This window comes from Tamandua tetradactyla, chromosome X, assembly GCF_023851605.1.
Source record: "Tamandua tetradactyla isolate mTamTet1 chromosome X, mTamTet1.pri, whole genome shotgun sequence".
NCBI lineage: Eukaryota > Metazoa > Chordata > Mammalia > Pilosa > Myrmecophagidae > Tamandua > Tamandua tetradactyla.
In genome coordinates, this window is record NC_135353.1 from 30515251 (window position 1) to 30531334 (window position 16084).

Consider the following 16084-nt stretch of genomic DNA (forward strand, 5'->3'; position numbering starts at 1 on the left):
TATGGTACATAGTATAGTGCATGGCACACAGCTGCAGTTTAATGATTCATTCTACTATGCATTCATTGCATACTTGTCTAATTCTTGTACTATCAGAATAAATCAGGCTTTGAAAACAGGAGTGAAATTGATGGTGGAATTTCTATATCAGGATTAACTGTTACAGAAACTTAAATATTCTAGGGTTTATTTGATCAGCAGAGCTTAAAAGGATAGTAATTATTTTTATGCCAGTCAACAGCTTAATGAGTCATATACACACCCTTTTTGGCCTAAAGATAGATGAACAAAACAAAACTTTTCCCTTTATAAAGTCTGACAGGCAAAGATCTAATACTGCCCTTTGAAAAATTTCAAAACAGGGATAAACAATTTTAATTTTAAAATAATTAAAATTCTAATCTGAGCTAGCTTTTTTCAGCTATTTATACTTCATATTTCAAAAGACATGAATCTTGACTTCTGACCCTGGATCTCAAGAACTCTTGGGTTTTTACTAACCAAAAAAGTTTTCTGTTATATAGCAACATTTCCATCTGCTAGAACTTCAGGTATCTGCAAATTCCATGACCCTGGAGCCAGTAAAACGCAATCTTTTTTTCTGGGGTGGAGGGTCACACATTTATCCTATTTAATTTCATTTCAGAAAACATTTGTCATGCGTTTAAGGCATACCAGAGCCTGTGCTACTAAGTGATGCAAAAACCAAGACTGGTTAACCGGAAGCTCACAAGTTGGTAGCAGAGAAAGACTGCATAAATAATAACGGTCCATAATTCAAACTCAATGGGGTAAGTGCGATACACACACATCCCATCAATGCTGAGGCTGAGACGGAATGAACCATCGAGAATACGTGAAAGCCCAGAAATACAGCTCTTTCCTGATAAAGGATATGTCTCTAGGACCAACCGCATTTCTTCTCCTCCAACCACCGAAGAGGTTAGGTGTGGAAAAAGAAGTAGCTGAGTAGCAGGATGCATTCAGGATATAGCTGCTAAATCTAACAATGGTCTATTTGGCACCATAAATACAGCTGGATTCTATCTGGGGGCCAAAGACTACCAAATCCTAATTTAAGACATTGCCTTTCACACGCAAAAAATTTGAGAACATAAAGAAAAACTTAGAATGAAAATACCTTATGACTTAAATAATATAGCATACACATTACCTTTAAATATGATCCATAGTATTTTGTTACATATGAGCTGTCACACTGACTCAAAACAGTTATTTCTTGCTGAATGTCTTCAATTTCATCTTCCGCTTCCTCTAGGTCTATGATTTTAATAGCAACCACTTGCTGGGTACGGTTATCAATTCCTTTGAAAACTTCTCCAAAGGAGCCTTTTCCGATGCGTTCTAATTTGGTGAATAGTTCTTCTGGATCTGCTATATTATTCTAAGAGGGGGAAAAAAGAGACAGAGAGGAAAAGAAAAGAACACAAATATTTTGACAAATTATTTTAACGGAGGAAAAGAAATCACATACGACAATAACACTTTTTTTAAAAAGTATATAAAATCCTTTGACTCTCTGCATGGGCTTTATTAGAATAACTATAATTCCAAATGGTAAGCTAGCCCACAGTCTATTGTATCACCATACTAGCTGGACTTAGCTTTTCCTGTATATACACAATTCTAATATAGCAAATGTTGTCTCTGGTCCCCGCCAAAGGGTTAGGCATGTTTTAGAATAAGGCGCCTGATTATAAACAGTTGGTACATCAATGGAAGGGTCACGATGATGAGTGAACAGTTAAACTAAACTACAGGTGAATTATCTAAAATTCTAATATTCTGCCAGCAAAATATTGTGCTTTAACTTTTCTTCTCTTTCCCCAACTTAACATCCCATTCATGCTGCCTGTATTTCTAAACCACCATCCAAATAGCATAAGAGTCAAGAATTCGTACTTCTAAAACATGGATCCAATCTGCATGTACTGTTCTTGTCAATGGCTGAAATGAGATGGCGTGCCTTTATCATAATTGCCAGTACTCATGAGGAAATGAGTACTTTTACAACTTTTACAACTCATCTCACAGTGGGGATCCAGACTATACCAACACTCTGCTACAATAAAAACTGGAATCAAGCAAAGGTTTTTAGGTTTACAAATGTGTTGGCATGACTTAAGATTTATAGATTCATTGTCCTTTCCTGATTTAGAAATTACATCCTTTATATTGTAATATGAAATTTTGAATTAAAGTTTTACTCTGACAAAACAACCCTTTACAGCCTTACTTTAGCTCAATGATGAAGATATACTCCTGATCAAGTTGAAACTCAGGATTTCCAAACCAAAAAAAAAAAAAAAAGCATGTTATTATGGCTAATATTATCTACAACCAAAAGTTCACTTTAATTTCCTCAAAATATGGGAGGATGCTCTCTCTAGCTCTGGTATGCTGTCTATTATCTAATTTGTCAACTGGATCTAACACATCTGTTCATTTAGTAACATTTTCTCTGATCAAGTTCTCTGCACCATGATCACCAAATAGACCTACTAATGCTGCTGCAGTAAGCTGCCTCCTTTTGAAGTAATTTGAAATGTTATGACCGGTTTTAATGAATTTTACCAACTTTTCTTGTTTCAACCTAAAATAGAGTTTACACACGACCTGCTTTCTTTATAAACTTCCCCATTCTTCTTGATTGGATTTTTCCCATTTCCGGAAGATGCATTTTCCATGTGGTAGTGTCTTTGATGTTGCAAGCTACCTGTGCCTCTCCCTACTCACCTTCAGTCCCATATGAAAAAATATATATTTGAGCTTCCCATATGGGCTTTTAAAAATAGTTTAAATTTCCAGTAGGTTGCAAATGCTCACATTTTGTTATAATATCTTCTCAAAAACTTGAGTGCCATCATTATTGATTACCTTGGTGTTTTCTCTCTTATCAAGACATGGGAATTCATAGCAATTACTATTACATAGTGGGTCTAACATTTAGACCCAAGTGTCCTAAATCCTTAGTAATACAGATTTCCTTTCCGTTTTTAGGGCAAGGAATCCACAGTTACGTCTTCCTACTTTTGGTGATATTTGTTCTCTTTCTAGTACCTTGTGGCAAAAATGCTCACCAAATATCTTGGAGATGAGTTCGCTTCCCTATAGATTTCTAAATTCAGTGGACTTCAAAAAATAACAAGAACAACTCAGTTTTTTCTGATGCAGCTGCAAAACTAAAATTCAAAAATATATCATTAATTTTAAAATACATAGTATGTAGCTCCTAAAACTAAAATGGTTAACACACTCTTCATTGGGAAGTATATTCTTTAACATCATCACAAAAATCTCCCGCTGTAAGAAACAAAGATTAAATCTTAATCTTCCTAATTAGTGTTTTCAAAGGATTTGACTAAACAATCAGCCCCAGGGAGGATACAGCTGCTCCTTTGCTTGCTATAATAAATGAGTTCCTGAAAGCATGTAAATCAAAGATTTAAAAACCAAGTCAGATTTTGCATTCAAAAGAGGCTCCGAAATGAATTCTAACTCTTCAATAGAGTTCAAGATTTTAAATCTGGGAATACCAAGTTGGAGACAGAAAAATAGAAAGATCCATCATTTACACAACATTTGCATCTACTTCCTTTTTGGGGTCTAAAACTTCCCAAAACATCCACATTTAGGATGAGGGAGTCATGGAAACAAGTTTTCATTGGTACAACCTCACCTCCTTGACTACCTGAAGGATAGAGATACCTGTCTTATTTACCAAATTCTGAATCCTTGATAGGTAATAGCAAAGTTCTAATTCTCCCCTCCCTGTCTCTCCAGCTTGAAAAACCCAAGTGTCCTAAATCCTTAGTAAGACAGATTTCCTTTCTGTTTTTAGGGCAAGGGCAAAAGTCAAGTAAATGAATAGTAAACATGCCAAATAATGCAATTTAAAAGCCATCTATATAAAAAACAGGTTTACCTAATCATTTCCATTGATCTTTTCAGAGCCTTGGAAAAAACCAAATCCGTGCTCTCCTCGCTCAAATCAAACATTCTTTTGAGACTATTAAAATTTCCAAATCTTTCTATTTCTACTTCACAATTACAATTAACTACTCTATCTGTGTCTGCATTGCCTTCCTGAAGCCATAGCAAAGGAAGGAGCTGCAAGCTCTGTAGCAGCAAATAGGAGGAACTGCTCAATTAACTTCATATTGATTTATAACAAATGGTAGATCATCTATATATATTCCACAAAAATGAATCTATGAAAAGGCAAACCTCATAGCGCCACCTCAGAACATTCACATTTTTCATTGACCTTCTGGATCTGTCCTTTGGCTTAGATTTGAACCCTACAGCTCTAAGTACACTGCCACAAATTGAAGACATAGAGAGCAGATATCATTACTACCAAAAAACAACAACTATTCAATACACAAGTTCTCTTAGGAAGTCCAAGAGGGAAAACTGTAAGGTAGTCATCTTGCTTCTCTGCTTTGAACAGTCAGGGGCAGATGGAAAAACGCTTCTTTCATACTTAAATCATAGAAATGGAGGGCTGGAAGACTCCTGAAGAATCTCGAGCGCATGCCAATCCTGGCTGCACATTAGAATCACCTGCACAATTTTTAAAAATGCAGATAACAAGATCCCATCACAAAACTCCTGATTCAGAATCTGAGATCTGGACGCCACAATCAGTATTTCTTAAAAAAAAACACCCCAAAAGATTTGTATGTAGTTGTTTTGGCACCAGTCTTGAGATCAGCACTTGGGGGCCATTGACCAGAAAGATCTGAAAATTGTATCCTTGATTACAGAGAATTCACTGCCTGTAATTTCCCTTGGCAAGCGTGTTGCTCTTTGACTCTGAATACTAAAAGTGAACAACTTGGAGTAAAATAAAGCCAAGAGGAACTTCTCACTTTCTCACATGGCAGACACATGCATATTTTAAAATTTATCTGCAAAAGAGGCTCTCTTGGGGGTGACTCTGAGGCCTAACTTTAAGTAGGCTTAGCCTATCCTTTGAGGGGTTAAGTTTCATATGAACAAACCCCAAGATTGGGGGCTCAGGCTATTGCTTTGGTTGTCCCCACTGCTTGTCGAGAATATCAAGAATTCTCCACTTGGGGAAGTTGAATTTCCCCCCTTTCTCACCATTCCCCCAAGGGGACTTTGCAAATACATTATATTCACTGTTCAAATCCATCTGGGATTTATCAAGGCATCAATTTGGACACACCTACAAAATCTCATGTCCTACTCAAGGTTCCATGTACTTATGGTACTCAATTAAGCTGTCCACATAAGTTATATCAGGAAATGCACTAGTTGAAATATAAATTTTGTACCAAGTAAACATTTTTTGCTTTAGTCTCACGCCTAAGTTAAAGTTTCAAAATATTAATTACCATCTATTTTCAACATCCTGCATTATTGACATTCCTTTGTTCTTCTTCACGCAAAACATTTTTAAATTTGTACATTTAGTCAGTATCATTACATACTCTAGGCATTCCTAGATTATATACCATCTCAGTCTTTATTGTCTATCTTTTTTTTCCGATTTCATTTGTGCCCCCAGGCCTCTTCCCTCTATCATCAAGAGAACCTCTTTTGTTGCTCAGATGTGGCCTCTCTCTCTCAGCCAACACAACAAGCAAACTCACTGCCGTCCCCCTCTCTACACAGGTCGTAACTCCCAGGGGTGTGGACCTTCCTGGCAACATGAGACAGAAATCCTAGAATGAGCTGGGACTCAGCATCAAGGAGTTGAGAAAACCTTCTCAACTGAAAGGGGGAAGAGAGAAATGAGACAAAATAAAGCGTCAATGGCTGAGAGATTCCAAAGAGTCAAGAGGTTATCCTGGAGGTTATTCTTATGCATTAAATAGATATCACCTTTTTAGTTAAGGCTTAACAGAGAGGCTGGAGGGAAATGCCTGAAAATGTAGAGCTGTGTTCCAGTAGCCATTTTTCTTGAAGATGCTTGTACAATGATATACCTCTCACAATGTGACTATGTGATTGTGAAAACCTCGTGTCTGCCGCATCTTTTATCTACCTTATGGACAGATGAGTTAAACATATGGATTAAAAATAAGTAAATAATAGGGGGAAAATTGTCTTCAATATTTATAAGGACAAATCCCTAAAACAAGTGGCTACTCTAAAATAAGACTAGAAATGTAATATGTATCAAAACACAAAACAGTCCATATTCTTTGTGCATGTATTACTGAACATCTTTTTATCTAATGAAGTTAGTATAACAAGGTGTATAAAAGGTTAAGTTGTGAGAGATAACAGAATTTTGAGGTTAACAGCCAACGTTGACAGCGGAAAAGTTAAGATTTTTTTCCATTCTGCCCTACATACCTACATTGCAACATACCTACTTATGTTTTAGAATTTTAGGTGAGACTCATGTAGATATCATATAGTTGGGTCATACTTCTTTATACAGTTTGGAAACGTGAATTCATTTACATTTGAAGTAACCACGGGTAATGCAGGACTTTTTTTCCTACCATTTTACTCTTTTAAAGCCCTATACCTTTTTTTTTGTGCCTCAATTCTTCTGTTAATACTTACATATATATATACACACACACATATATATATATATTTGTACTGTACCATGTTGAATACCTTGTCATTTCTATCTGGTTATTTTTCATCTATTTTCCTTGTGGTTAATATGGGATTAAAATTTTACTTCAGTAGTTCCAACAGGAAGTTCCACCTACGGTGAATGCAAAGTACAGGGTCCTGGGTTTGTGCCTGCTAGTGGCACTAGGAGGTCCCCAGCTTACAGGAGTTTGAATGCTCTCTCTACTTCCCAGGAGACGGACCTTCTCCCCTCCAGGGTGTTTCATTTCTAGGCTTAAAGCAGGTAAGCCTTGGCCCTAGGATGTCCACCTCAACTGTTTCTTACATGGGTTTCCCTGCCTCAAACTGCTTTTGCCTGGAGGGTAAATTCTAGGGGGAGTCAGTCTTTCATAGCTAGAACAAGGCCAGGGATCCACAAAGGGAGCCCCATTAGGCTCCAATTTCCCTGGAGAGGGAATAAGAAGGGGCCGGGATTGTTGCAAGGAGGGTTTTCCACAGCTCCCCAAGTGCTGCACATTCTTGACCTGCCCAGCTAATGCAGCCCTTCTCTTGTCCTCCGCAGGTCTCAGGAAGCACACCTTCTTAAAGTCTCCTCCAATGCCTTTGTCCAGGGGAGGTTGGAGCAATGATGAAACCTAGGTCTCCTGATTCTATTTATTTATTTATTTTAGAGAATGAAAATGTTCTAAAATTGACTGTGGTAATGAGTGCACAACTAAGTAATGATATGGCAAGCCACTGATTGCATACTTTAGACAGACTGTTCGGTGTGTGAATATATTGCAATAAAATGACCTTAAAAAAAAGTCGAAGGTTCTTTCACTACAGCTTGGAAATAACTTGAAACTTACACCGTACTTTTTTGTTATAAAGCCAAAATTATTTTCCATTACAGACCATACAACTGTCTAGTGTCTACTGTACAATATCTTTATATTTAAAGAATTTGAAAAACTGAAAGCAGACTTTCCTAATCTCCCCTTGGTGTAATTTCTTACAATATCTGAACCACCAATGTATTCATTCCTGTACATATGCACAACCGCCAAATATTTCATATTTTAATCTTGAAAAAAGTAGCCTCTAAGTAATCTTGATTTCCTAGCAGGGTTACTATCTTCAGCCTGTGCTTTTTTTTCCCCATGGCAATAATCAGACTGCAAATGGGCTATCTCTAAAGTGTGGGAGGCAAGGTAGTAGTGGTATTCCATATCACAATTTCCATACGATCCAGTGTCAGGAAGCCAACAGTTCTAATTCCAGCTTTATCAGTAGTTTACTGTAGACTTCAGTAACTCTTAACACTAACGTTTTCAGTTCTGATCATAAAAAGATAAATAAAATTGTACAGGAATTAGGATCGATTGTTAATTTTGTGTTCAACAGATCTGTTCAAACCACTATAGGAATGCTCAGATTACTTTAATAATAATAAGGACAAAATGAACTACCCATAAATTTTTCTAAATATTTGAAGAATGTGTTATTAGCCCTGAGTATTTCTCTACTTTGTATAACCTCAGGTTCATATTAAAAGTATCTGATACATTTTATGGAATTCTTAAGAGATCTCTGTGATTTGTATTTCTGAGGTAAATTACTTAGGCTCAGTATATTTTACATATAACAGAATAAGTACCAAGATAAAAATTAATATGTCTATATATGTTTCAAGCTAAACACGAAGAGTTGGGCTAGAGGTCAAATTTCCTTAAGTGGTCAGTTATTTGAATTTATATTTCCGTGTTTATGACAGCGAGAGCTCAAAATATTTATCTAAGTGCATAAAGAAAATATTTTCAGCTTATCTATTTTTATGGAGGACTGACAACATTTTTTTACCTTTCTCAAAGGTTACTATTACTCACCTTTCCAACATAAAATAGAAACCAAATTGACAGATTTTATATCCATGCAATGAAATAAATACAGTGTAGTTACAACAACTTTAACGGCTGTCAGACAACATTTTATCAATTCACAGTTGAGTCCCTGTCTCTACCCACCCTCTTAGAAGCTAATTTTAAGACTGAAGAGGCAGCATCACTGCAGCCCCTATCTTAATGGCAAAGCATAAATACAAGGGTCTCACATAATATTATTTTCTCCTCTTATGGCAATAGCTTAAAATTTCAGCAATACTGTGCATTGCAACAAGAAAAATGTGTTCATAAAGGCAAGAACAAAATTAAATTTCTAAGTACTTTTTCATCTCCCCTTTATTTTATTATTCTCATTTTTAAATGTACCTCAGTAGCAAAAATCCTTAGAATGTGAATATTTTAGTAAAGGATAACTTCATTAAAATTATTACCAAAGTTTTGACATAGCCGCATGACTAACACAGCAGTTTGAGAAATTTTTTCTGATTAATAATTTTGAGTCTGCGTCATCTTTAAGAGCAAAAGAATAATAGATAATATTCCTTCAGCTTAATTACTCCTACTCCAGAGGGGATAGCAGAAGAGCTTCCTCTGCCTTCTAATTTGCATTCTTTTCTTTACCCAAACTCAGATGAGAGGTAAGCAGAACACATTCTAGGATGTGAAGAATGCAATTCTTTACATGTTTGTAAGGCAGTTCAATTTGAAACCGGGTAAAGAAGAATCATTTATTTGATTCTATTGTCACTTAAGCACATACTCCAAAGAAACATACAATATCGAAAGAATGAGAATAAATTTAACCATAACATGCCCCATCTTAGAAATCCTCAGGCAACAACCAAAGTTATACATAACAGGCAACACTTTTATTAGCTCCATTTCTCAGGTATGGAGACCTTCAAATTCTTATTATTTTAATTGAAAGTAGAGATGTCAGATTATTTTGTTCAGCCAGGAAAATCATCTTTGGTTCTAAGACACTTTAAATGAAAGGAAATAACTAATTTTATCTTTTCTGACTAACTCTTTGGAATTTGATATTCCCTTAAGCCTTTAATTATATCCATGGTGAGGGGAAGAAAATATCCTGCAAACAATCACATTCTTCTCTCAATAAACCAAAAGTCAAGGCTATCATCAAAATAAATGCTGGATGCAAATTCCATTGCACCATTTAGCTCATTTTCCTCTGACCTTATGGCCATTCCCAAGGAAATCTAGAAGGAAGCCTGATAAGTATGAGTATTACAGAGGTAGGGAGAGCAGAGAGGTTAGGCAAAATTGGCTTAATTCTGCTTATCATGGAAATTACAAGAAATTAGTGATGAAACATTGGTGTCACCATCTGTATAATGAGGGTTGAAGACCTCTAAATCTCTTAGTGGTCTGACATTGTGTGAATCTGTGAAGTATTAGAAGCCAAGTCCCTTTGTTCCGCTCCATCGCTAGCAGTCACCGCCCTAATTTTGAGGCAATCATTAAGGTGAGGGGCGAATTTGGCATTAGCCACAGGGCCAATTCTATAGTGATTAACAATGGCTCAAGTGAAAATTATCTATCACCTCATTATTCCAGCAAGAAACTCAGAATCACTAGTAGACTGCATCAAGTGCCAACTTGCATACTGCAATGAGGCAGGCTCAGAAGCCAAGGATAGATAAAGAGCAGCAGAGTGAATCTCAGTCCAGACTGCCCCTCCCTGCCCCTCACACTGGCCATGTCCCATTATATAGGAGGGACTGCCCCAAGGAAGTCAAGGGGAGCCAGGAGTTCAGTTCCTGCACGCCCTCCTGCATGCTTTTATTAGTTCTCCTCTCCTTTAACAGTAAAGTAAATGCATTCAGAAAGCAAATGTAGTTATAACTTAACCATATATAGAACTTTAACAGTCAACAAAATTAAGTGCCCAAAGGGAAAACTCCAGAGATATATTAGCATATTGCAAGCCCACTTCTTCGGTGGGTGGTAGCTTAGACATTTAAACTTAAATGCAATGCTCCCTTGGGGAACAACTCCACTTAATAATTTCTGAGCCATTGACTTATGCCATTCTCTTAGCCTACAATGTCCTGCCTCTCCTTTTGCATCTCCGTGAATTCCAGCATCTTTAATTAAGGGGGAAAAAAAACCTTGCCAACCCCTCAGGGGAACCTGATTACCCAAACAGAATCTATTACCCTCATCCTCTGCCTTTCCACATATCTTTGTTTGCGCCTCCAATGGAGCACACATTTTATTATCTTTGCATTCTCTTTCATTATCAAGATCTTAGGATGGGGCTCTGTCTCACTGAGAGCCATGTGCCCTCATAACATCACGTACCATGCTTTGTATTCTGTAGCCTTCAGTGTTCACGGTATGGTTACCTGAGGACCCTCCTAAGATAAGACAAAGATAAACTCTTTGTCACGATGTTGTCCTTTCATTTCCAATTTGATTTCTGATTTTTGTTGCAAGGCAGATTACATTCAATAAAACAAATGTTAAAATAGGTATGGAAAAAAAGAAAAAAATAGCTATGAATCTCTAAGTCAATCCCTATTCACACATGTGATTAACATCATAAAAATTTTCCAAAGTGATAACTTTGTTTTTTTTTTTCCTTCCTATTTAAGCTGCAAAATAACAGTTCTTGAAATAGTATGGAACCATATCCAATGGGAAGAGGGTAGTAGCCACGCACACAAGTGTACATATCAGAAGTACATGTAATGCTGTGTCTGGAACCACATTTGCAATCACTATTAACCAGAGCCACATGCCTCCCGTGCGTCCTGAAGAGTCTAGGATGATGTCATACTCTAATGCAAAGATCAGAGGCCTCAAAGAGCCACAACTCGGAGTATCATTCTGCTGTACATTTCTTTTAATTTAGTTGTGCTAAACACATATAGAAATGCAAATTTCAATCAGAGGTCTGATTTAGCCAATAGCATGAATGTTAAAACTTAAAGGGATTAGTACTGACTAGTCAGGATGTTACATAAATGTGGCCTGGGACTGATAACAAGCATGAACTATAAAATATTCATTTGGAAGGGAGGTGGAGAAAGGCCATATAATGAATGGAAGGCAAAGAATCTGCTAATATAGAAATGATATAACTGGTATTCTAATTTATTCAGGCTATTATTTAATCAAACCCACCCGGGGCACTTTAAATTGATGGACATTGAGAGCCTTATTTTAATGCTATCCATATTAGAGGTAAAGTAAAAAGATAACACCCCAGTAAATTCAGAATCAAACACATTTGGATAGAATCTAAGGCAGCAGCCCCTTATAGCAAATATCGAACCATCATCATGGATACTTATTATGGTGAATCTTTAGCATACCTATTAAAATGCATTGGTTTAAAACAAAATTGATTTGCTCACTGCCTATCTTCCTTCTACATGCAGAACTTCAATTGAAATCAATAGGATTGAAGCTTGTAAGCACAGCACTAAATTATTAACACCATGAATTCTTCTAGAAAATTAATGCTGATTGAAAAAGTGGAATTTTACATGGGCTTACCTTTTCATACTTAATGAGAAAATGGCTGGAGAACAATTTCCCTCCAACATCTTCCTCTTTAATCGAATCTACACTCTGAATGAATTTAATCAAATTCTATTGCAAGGAGTTACCCAATGGAATCTTAGGACTAAAGGAAAATTATCCTTTGGGTCTTGCCGGCTTTAACATTCTAAGATCCTAAGAAAATGATACTGCTGGCGTGATGGCATCAATTGCAAAAAAATTTAATTTTGGCAAACACTAATAATGGAGCAGAGATTATAGGGTAGTCTAAAAGAATGGTCTCTAGTGTTTTCAATAATCCACTTTTCATTTCCCCAAATTGAAAAAAATATTATCAGAGTATGGGTTTATGTGTAAACGGATAAAATAATGCTTATTGTTATTTTACACCCTATCTATTTCTTAAAAGATTTGGAACAGTGCACTAATAAATAAGAATATGCTCAGAAAGTAGAATGGTATATGTATAGGTGGATGAAATAGCTGTATCTGAAAACCTAAGCTAAGAGCTACTACAAAGAAGCACGAGAGTTAGCTAGCTCTGTACTAAACAAGACAGGGCTTGGATTTCAACGTCTTCACTGCTAATGTTTTTATTATTATTATCCCCTGCCCCTGCACAGAGAATATAATTTATTTGTAAAAAATTAGCCCTAAATATTGTCATATCTTCATGTTTCCAAAGAATCCCAGCTTAGAGAGCTCGTCTACTTTTCGTTGTGAATTAATCTCTCAAAGTTCACCAACTTTCCCTGACCTCAAGTTTTCCAAACTACCTTCACCACCCCAACCTCACTGCCAAAAGCAATTGTGAATATCCTAATTTCCAACCCTACTGGTGACAAATTCACCAGGTTTCAGCGTATTGATCTGCACTGGAATTGCTGAAATCTGTTCATGTTACCAAAGAACTAAGTTTGGCAAATTAAACATTCAAATAAAGGAGGAAAAACTGCTGAAATGATAATATTTACCAATATGAATTGGATATTTTAATGTCTAACAAATATTATGAATATAACGTTCTTTCTCCATGTTCACACAAATATGACTGAATACTAAATACTGTGTGAACACAAAACATTTTATTAGTAGAAATTTACAGCCCTCCATTTAGAAAGCAATTTAGCAAAACTATAATTCCCCAAATAGAATAATCGACATGAAGTACCAAATTTGAATCCATGCACAAAATAGATCAGTTTCGCTCCAAAAAAAGATGTTATGTAGTCTGTTTAGAAACTTTAAAGGGCTGCAAGATTTTAATCCCTGAAATAGCCTTTATAAAATACTTGGCTTTTTTGTTTTTATCATGAGTGACTGATGTCTATCTGGTGGAAGGGGGCAGTGAGGAAGGCAATGACAGAAAAAGCAACCACAGGATGGAGACAAAGGACAAAGCTCGTCAATTAGTTCTTGAATTTCTGTCGCCAAAATAAGCTTGATTAGCAATTCAAAGCAACTGAAATGCTTTGAACAGGGTGCTACCCAAACAGCTTGTTGACCTACAACTTGACTACTTGCCCCTATCCTATAGCTTTAACAAAAGAAACAAGTACCAGTCACCGAACAAATCCTCACTGCTCACCCCAGGAAGATCCAAAACATATTTTGAAAATCGTAACCTTAGAATGTCCTTGGTCTGATCTTGCCTGGGCTAATTTCATTCCCCTCCGTGGGTCACTCTCCCTTTTTCCACCAGACCATCTCAGCCTGGCTTCACTTATCTTTCCCTCGGAATTTCTGGTAAGGCTAGGAGGGAGCCTCTGAAAGCTTTTAGCAGATAAGTGAAAAAAATAAAGGCTGTGTTTCAGGTAGCTCCGACGCGTCTGCACACAGCCCCCAGTCTATGTAGTGACAAAGGCCAGAACCGCATGATAAAAGAAGGGGATGATATCTGACATTTTCAAAAAAAAAAAAAAACACTGACAGAAATTCATGATTAACTAAATATGAAGAAAAGGAAATTAGTAGCAAATTACACATAATACCTACTGGCCTTTTTTTCCTCTGGTAATTTTCTGATTTACCAATATATGTTTTATGACGGATAGCACCTTCCCCCACTAAATCATGTAGTTAAGTGGCATTTGGTAGAGCCTGATAATTTAATATGCTGTGATCTAACAATTTTAATGCATTTTTGATTAAGCACTATTCTTCTTGCGGCTGACAGGGTACCTGAGATGTTAATTGTAGGGTGAAGACACTTATTCAGTACAAGGAGGAAACAAATGTGATTATATCTGACACTTAACACTTGTTATTCATTTTCCTTCTCTAATAGATGGGGCCATTTAATTAAAAAAAAAACGGATAAAGGCAATCAATGCTCTCCCCTTCTCTTCTTCACAATTCTTTTAAAGATTCACCTACTTCTCTTTTTTTTTAACATGGGCAGGCACCGGAATCGAACCCGGGTCCTCTGGCACGGCAAGCAAGCGTCCTTGCCTGCTGAGCCACCGTGGCTCACCCGATTCACCTACTTTTATGTTCTCACTTTAGAAAACTAAGAAAAATATTAAAATGTTTCTGTATACATACACACATTTTATCATTCATTATCATTACCAGCTACACAGAAATACCACTTTCCAAATAATTCACCGGTTCAAATTTATGTCTAAAAAACAAACAAGAATTAGATGGACCTATTTAATATAATCTGGGGTCTTAGTTCAAACTAAGCATTTTAAAAATAGGACCAATATATAAGTTAGTTATCTTAGTAATGAGTCTATTATCAGACTATACCTTTAACCTTACAGAAAAATTTATAAAATGCCTCCTTTTCCTTAAATCAGCCTTTCTCAACCGGCTTCTACATAGGGTTTGGCAAACTTTTTGTAAAAAGCTAGATAGTAGGTGTACATACATGGGTGTTTCAGTAGTAGAATGCTCACCTTCCATGCAGGAGACCCAGGTCTAATTACCAGACCATGCAAACCACCCCACCCCACCCCCGCTCAAGAAAAAAGGGCTACATAGTAAATATTTTAGGCTTTGCAAGTCAGGTATATCATTTGCAGTCTGTCATATATTCTTCTTCTTATTTTTTTAAATATGCTGTATGGCAGGGGTCACATTTAATTCTTTTTCCGTGTGACCACCCCATTATTTCAGCACCATTTGTTGAGTTTCTTTGTTACTGTTGTTGGTTGTGTTGTTCTGTTGCTGTTTTAGGAAGTGAATGGGCCCCGGGAATTGAACCTGGGTCTCGGAGAATTCTCCCACTGAACTATATCCTTGCACCCCCTCTTCGTATTTTAACAACTCTTAAAAATGGAACGAACACTTTTAGCTTGCAGGCCACACAAACCCAGGCCTCAGGCAGGATTTGGCCCTGGGGGCGGGGTGCAGTTTGCCAACCACCCCTCTAAGAAATTAATTGTATATGATAAATTAATTTCTCTCTAACGCATCTAAAATGCTCTTAGTTAGGTGTTGTCTTCCAGAAAACTGAGGAGATAGTCCCTCAAATCATTTTCTGGGTTCTGTGGTTCAGATGAGGAGCCTTGGCTGAAAAAGGCAGCACTAGATCACCAAAACTCCAAAACCACTATTGGAAGAAGGTGGATCATTATTATTTTCCCCAGATACAAGCATTCAAAATATTTACCAGGGAGGATTTACAATTCAAAATTTTTAAGGAGCTTCTTTTTCTCCAAAGCATAAGCTAAATGCTTAGAGCCTCGCCACTCCTTAGTAGAAAATTAATTACACTTAATTCAAAATTTGCTTGGAATGGGTACCTGATCCCTTTTACCTATAAAGAGTAATGTGTGCCTTATTATTATTATTTATTTTTTTACGTGGGCAGGCACCGGGAACCGAACCCAGGCAAGCATTCCTACCTGCTGAGCCACCGTGGCCCACCTGTGCCTTATTTTTTATAAATAATAATTCTGAGTGCAAACCCCAAACTTACAGTTTTAGACCTCATGAGTCGCCTATCAATCCCCTTACTTCACTGGAGATGTATGCAGACATTGTATTATAGTACAGTAGAAGAGAATATACTACATGCCTCATTACAGAAGTTAAGAGGAAACAATTTAGTGTTTTATCAGGAAAGAAGTAAATTC

At 36.7% G+C, this 16084-nt stretch overlaps 1 protein-coding gene across 3 annotated transcripts in view; it reads right to left on the minus strand.

The window, feature by feature from the left end:
- The window catches only part of STK26 (serine/threonine kinase 26), a 61639-nt gene that overhangs the window by 18075 nt on the left and 27480 nt on the right, over positions 1-16084 (minus strand). For all 3 annotated transcript variants that reach the window (XM_077146181.1, XM_077146182.1, XM_077146183.1), the window contains one exon: positions 1175-1405. In XM_077146181.1, coding sequence (XP_077002296.1) covers positions 1175-1405 — 231 coding nt within the window. The remainder of the gene's footprint in view (positions 1-1174; positions 1406-16084) is intronic.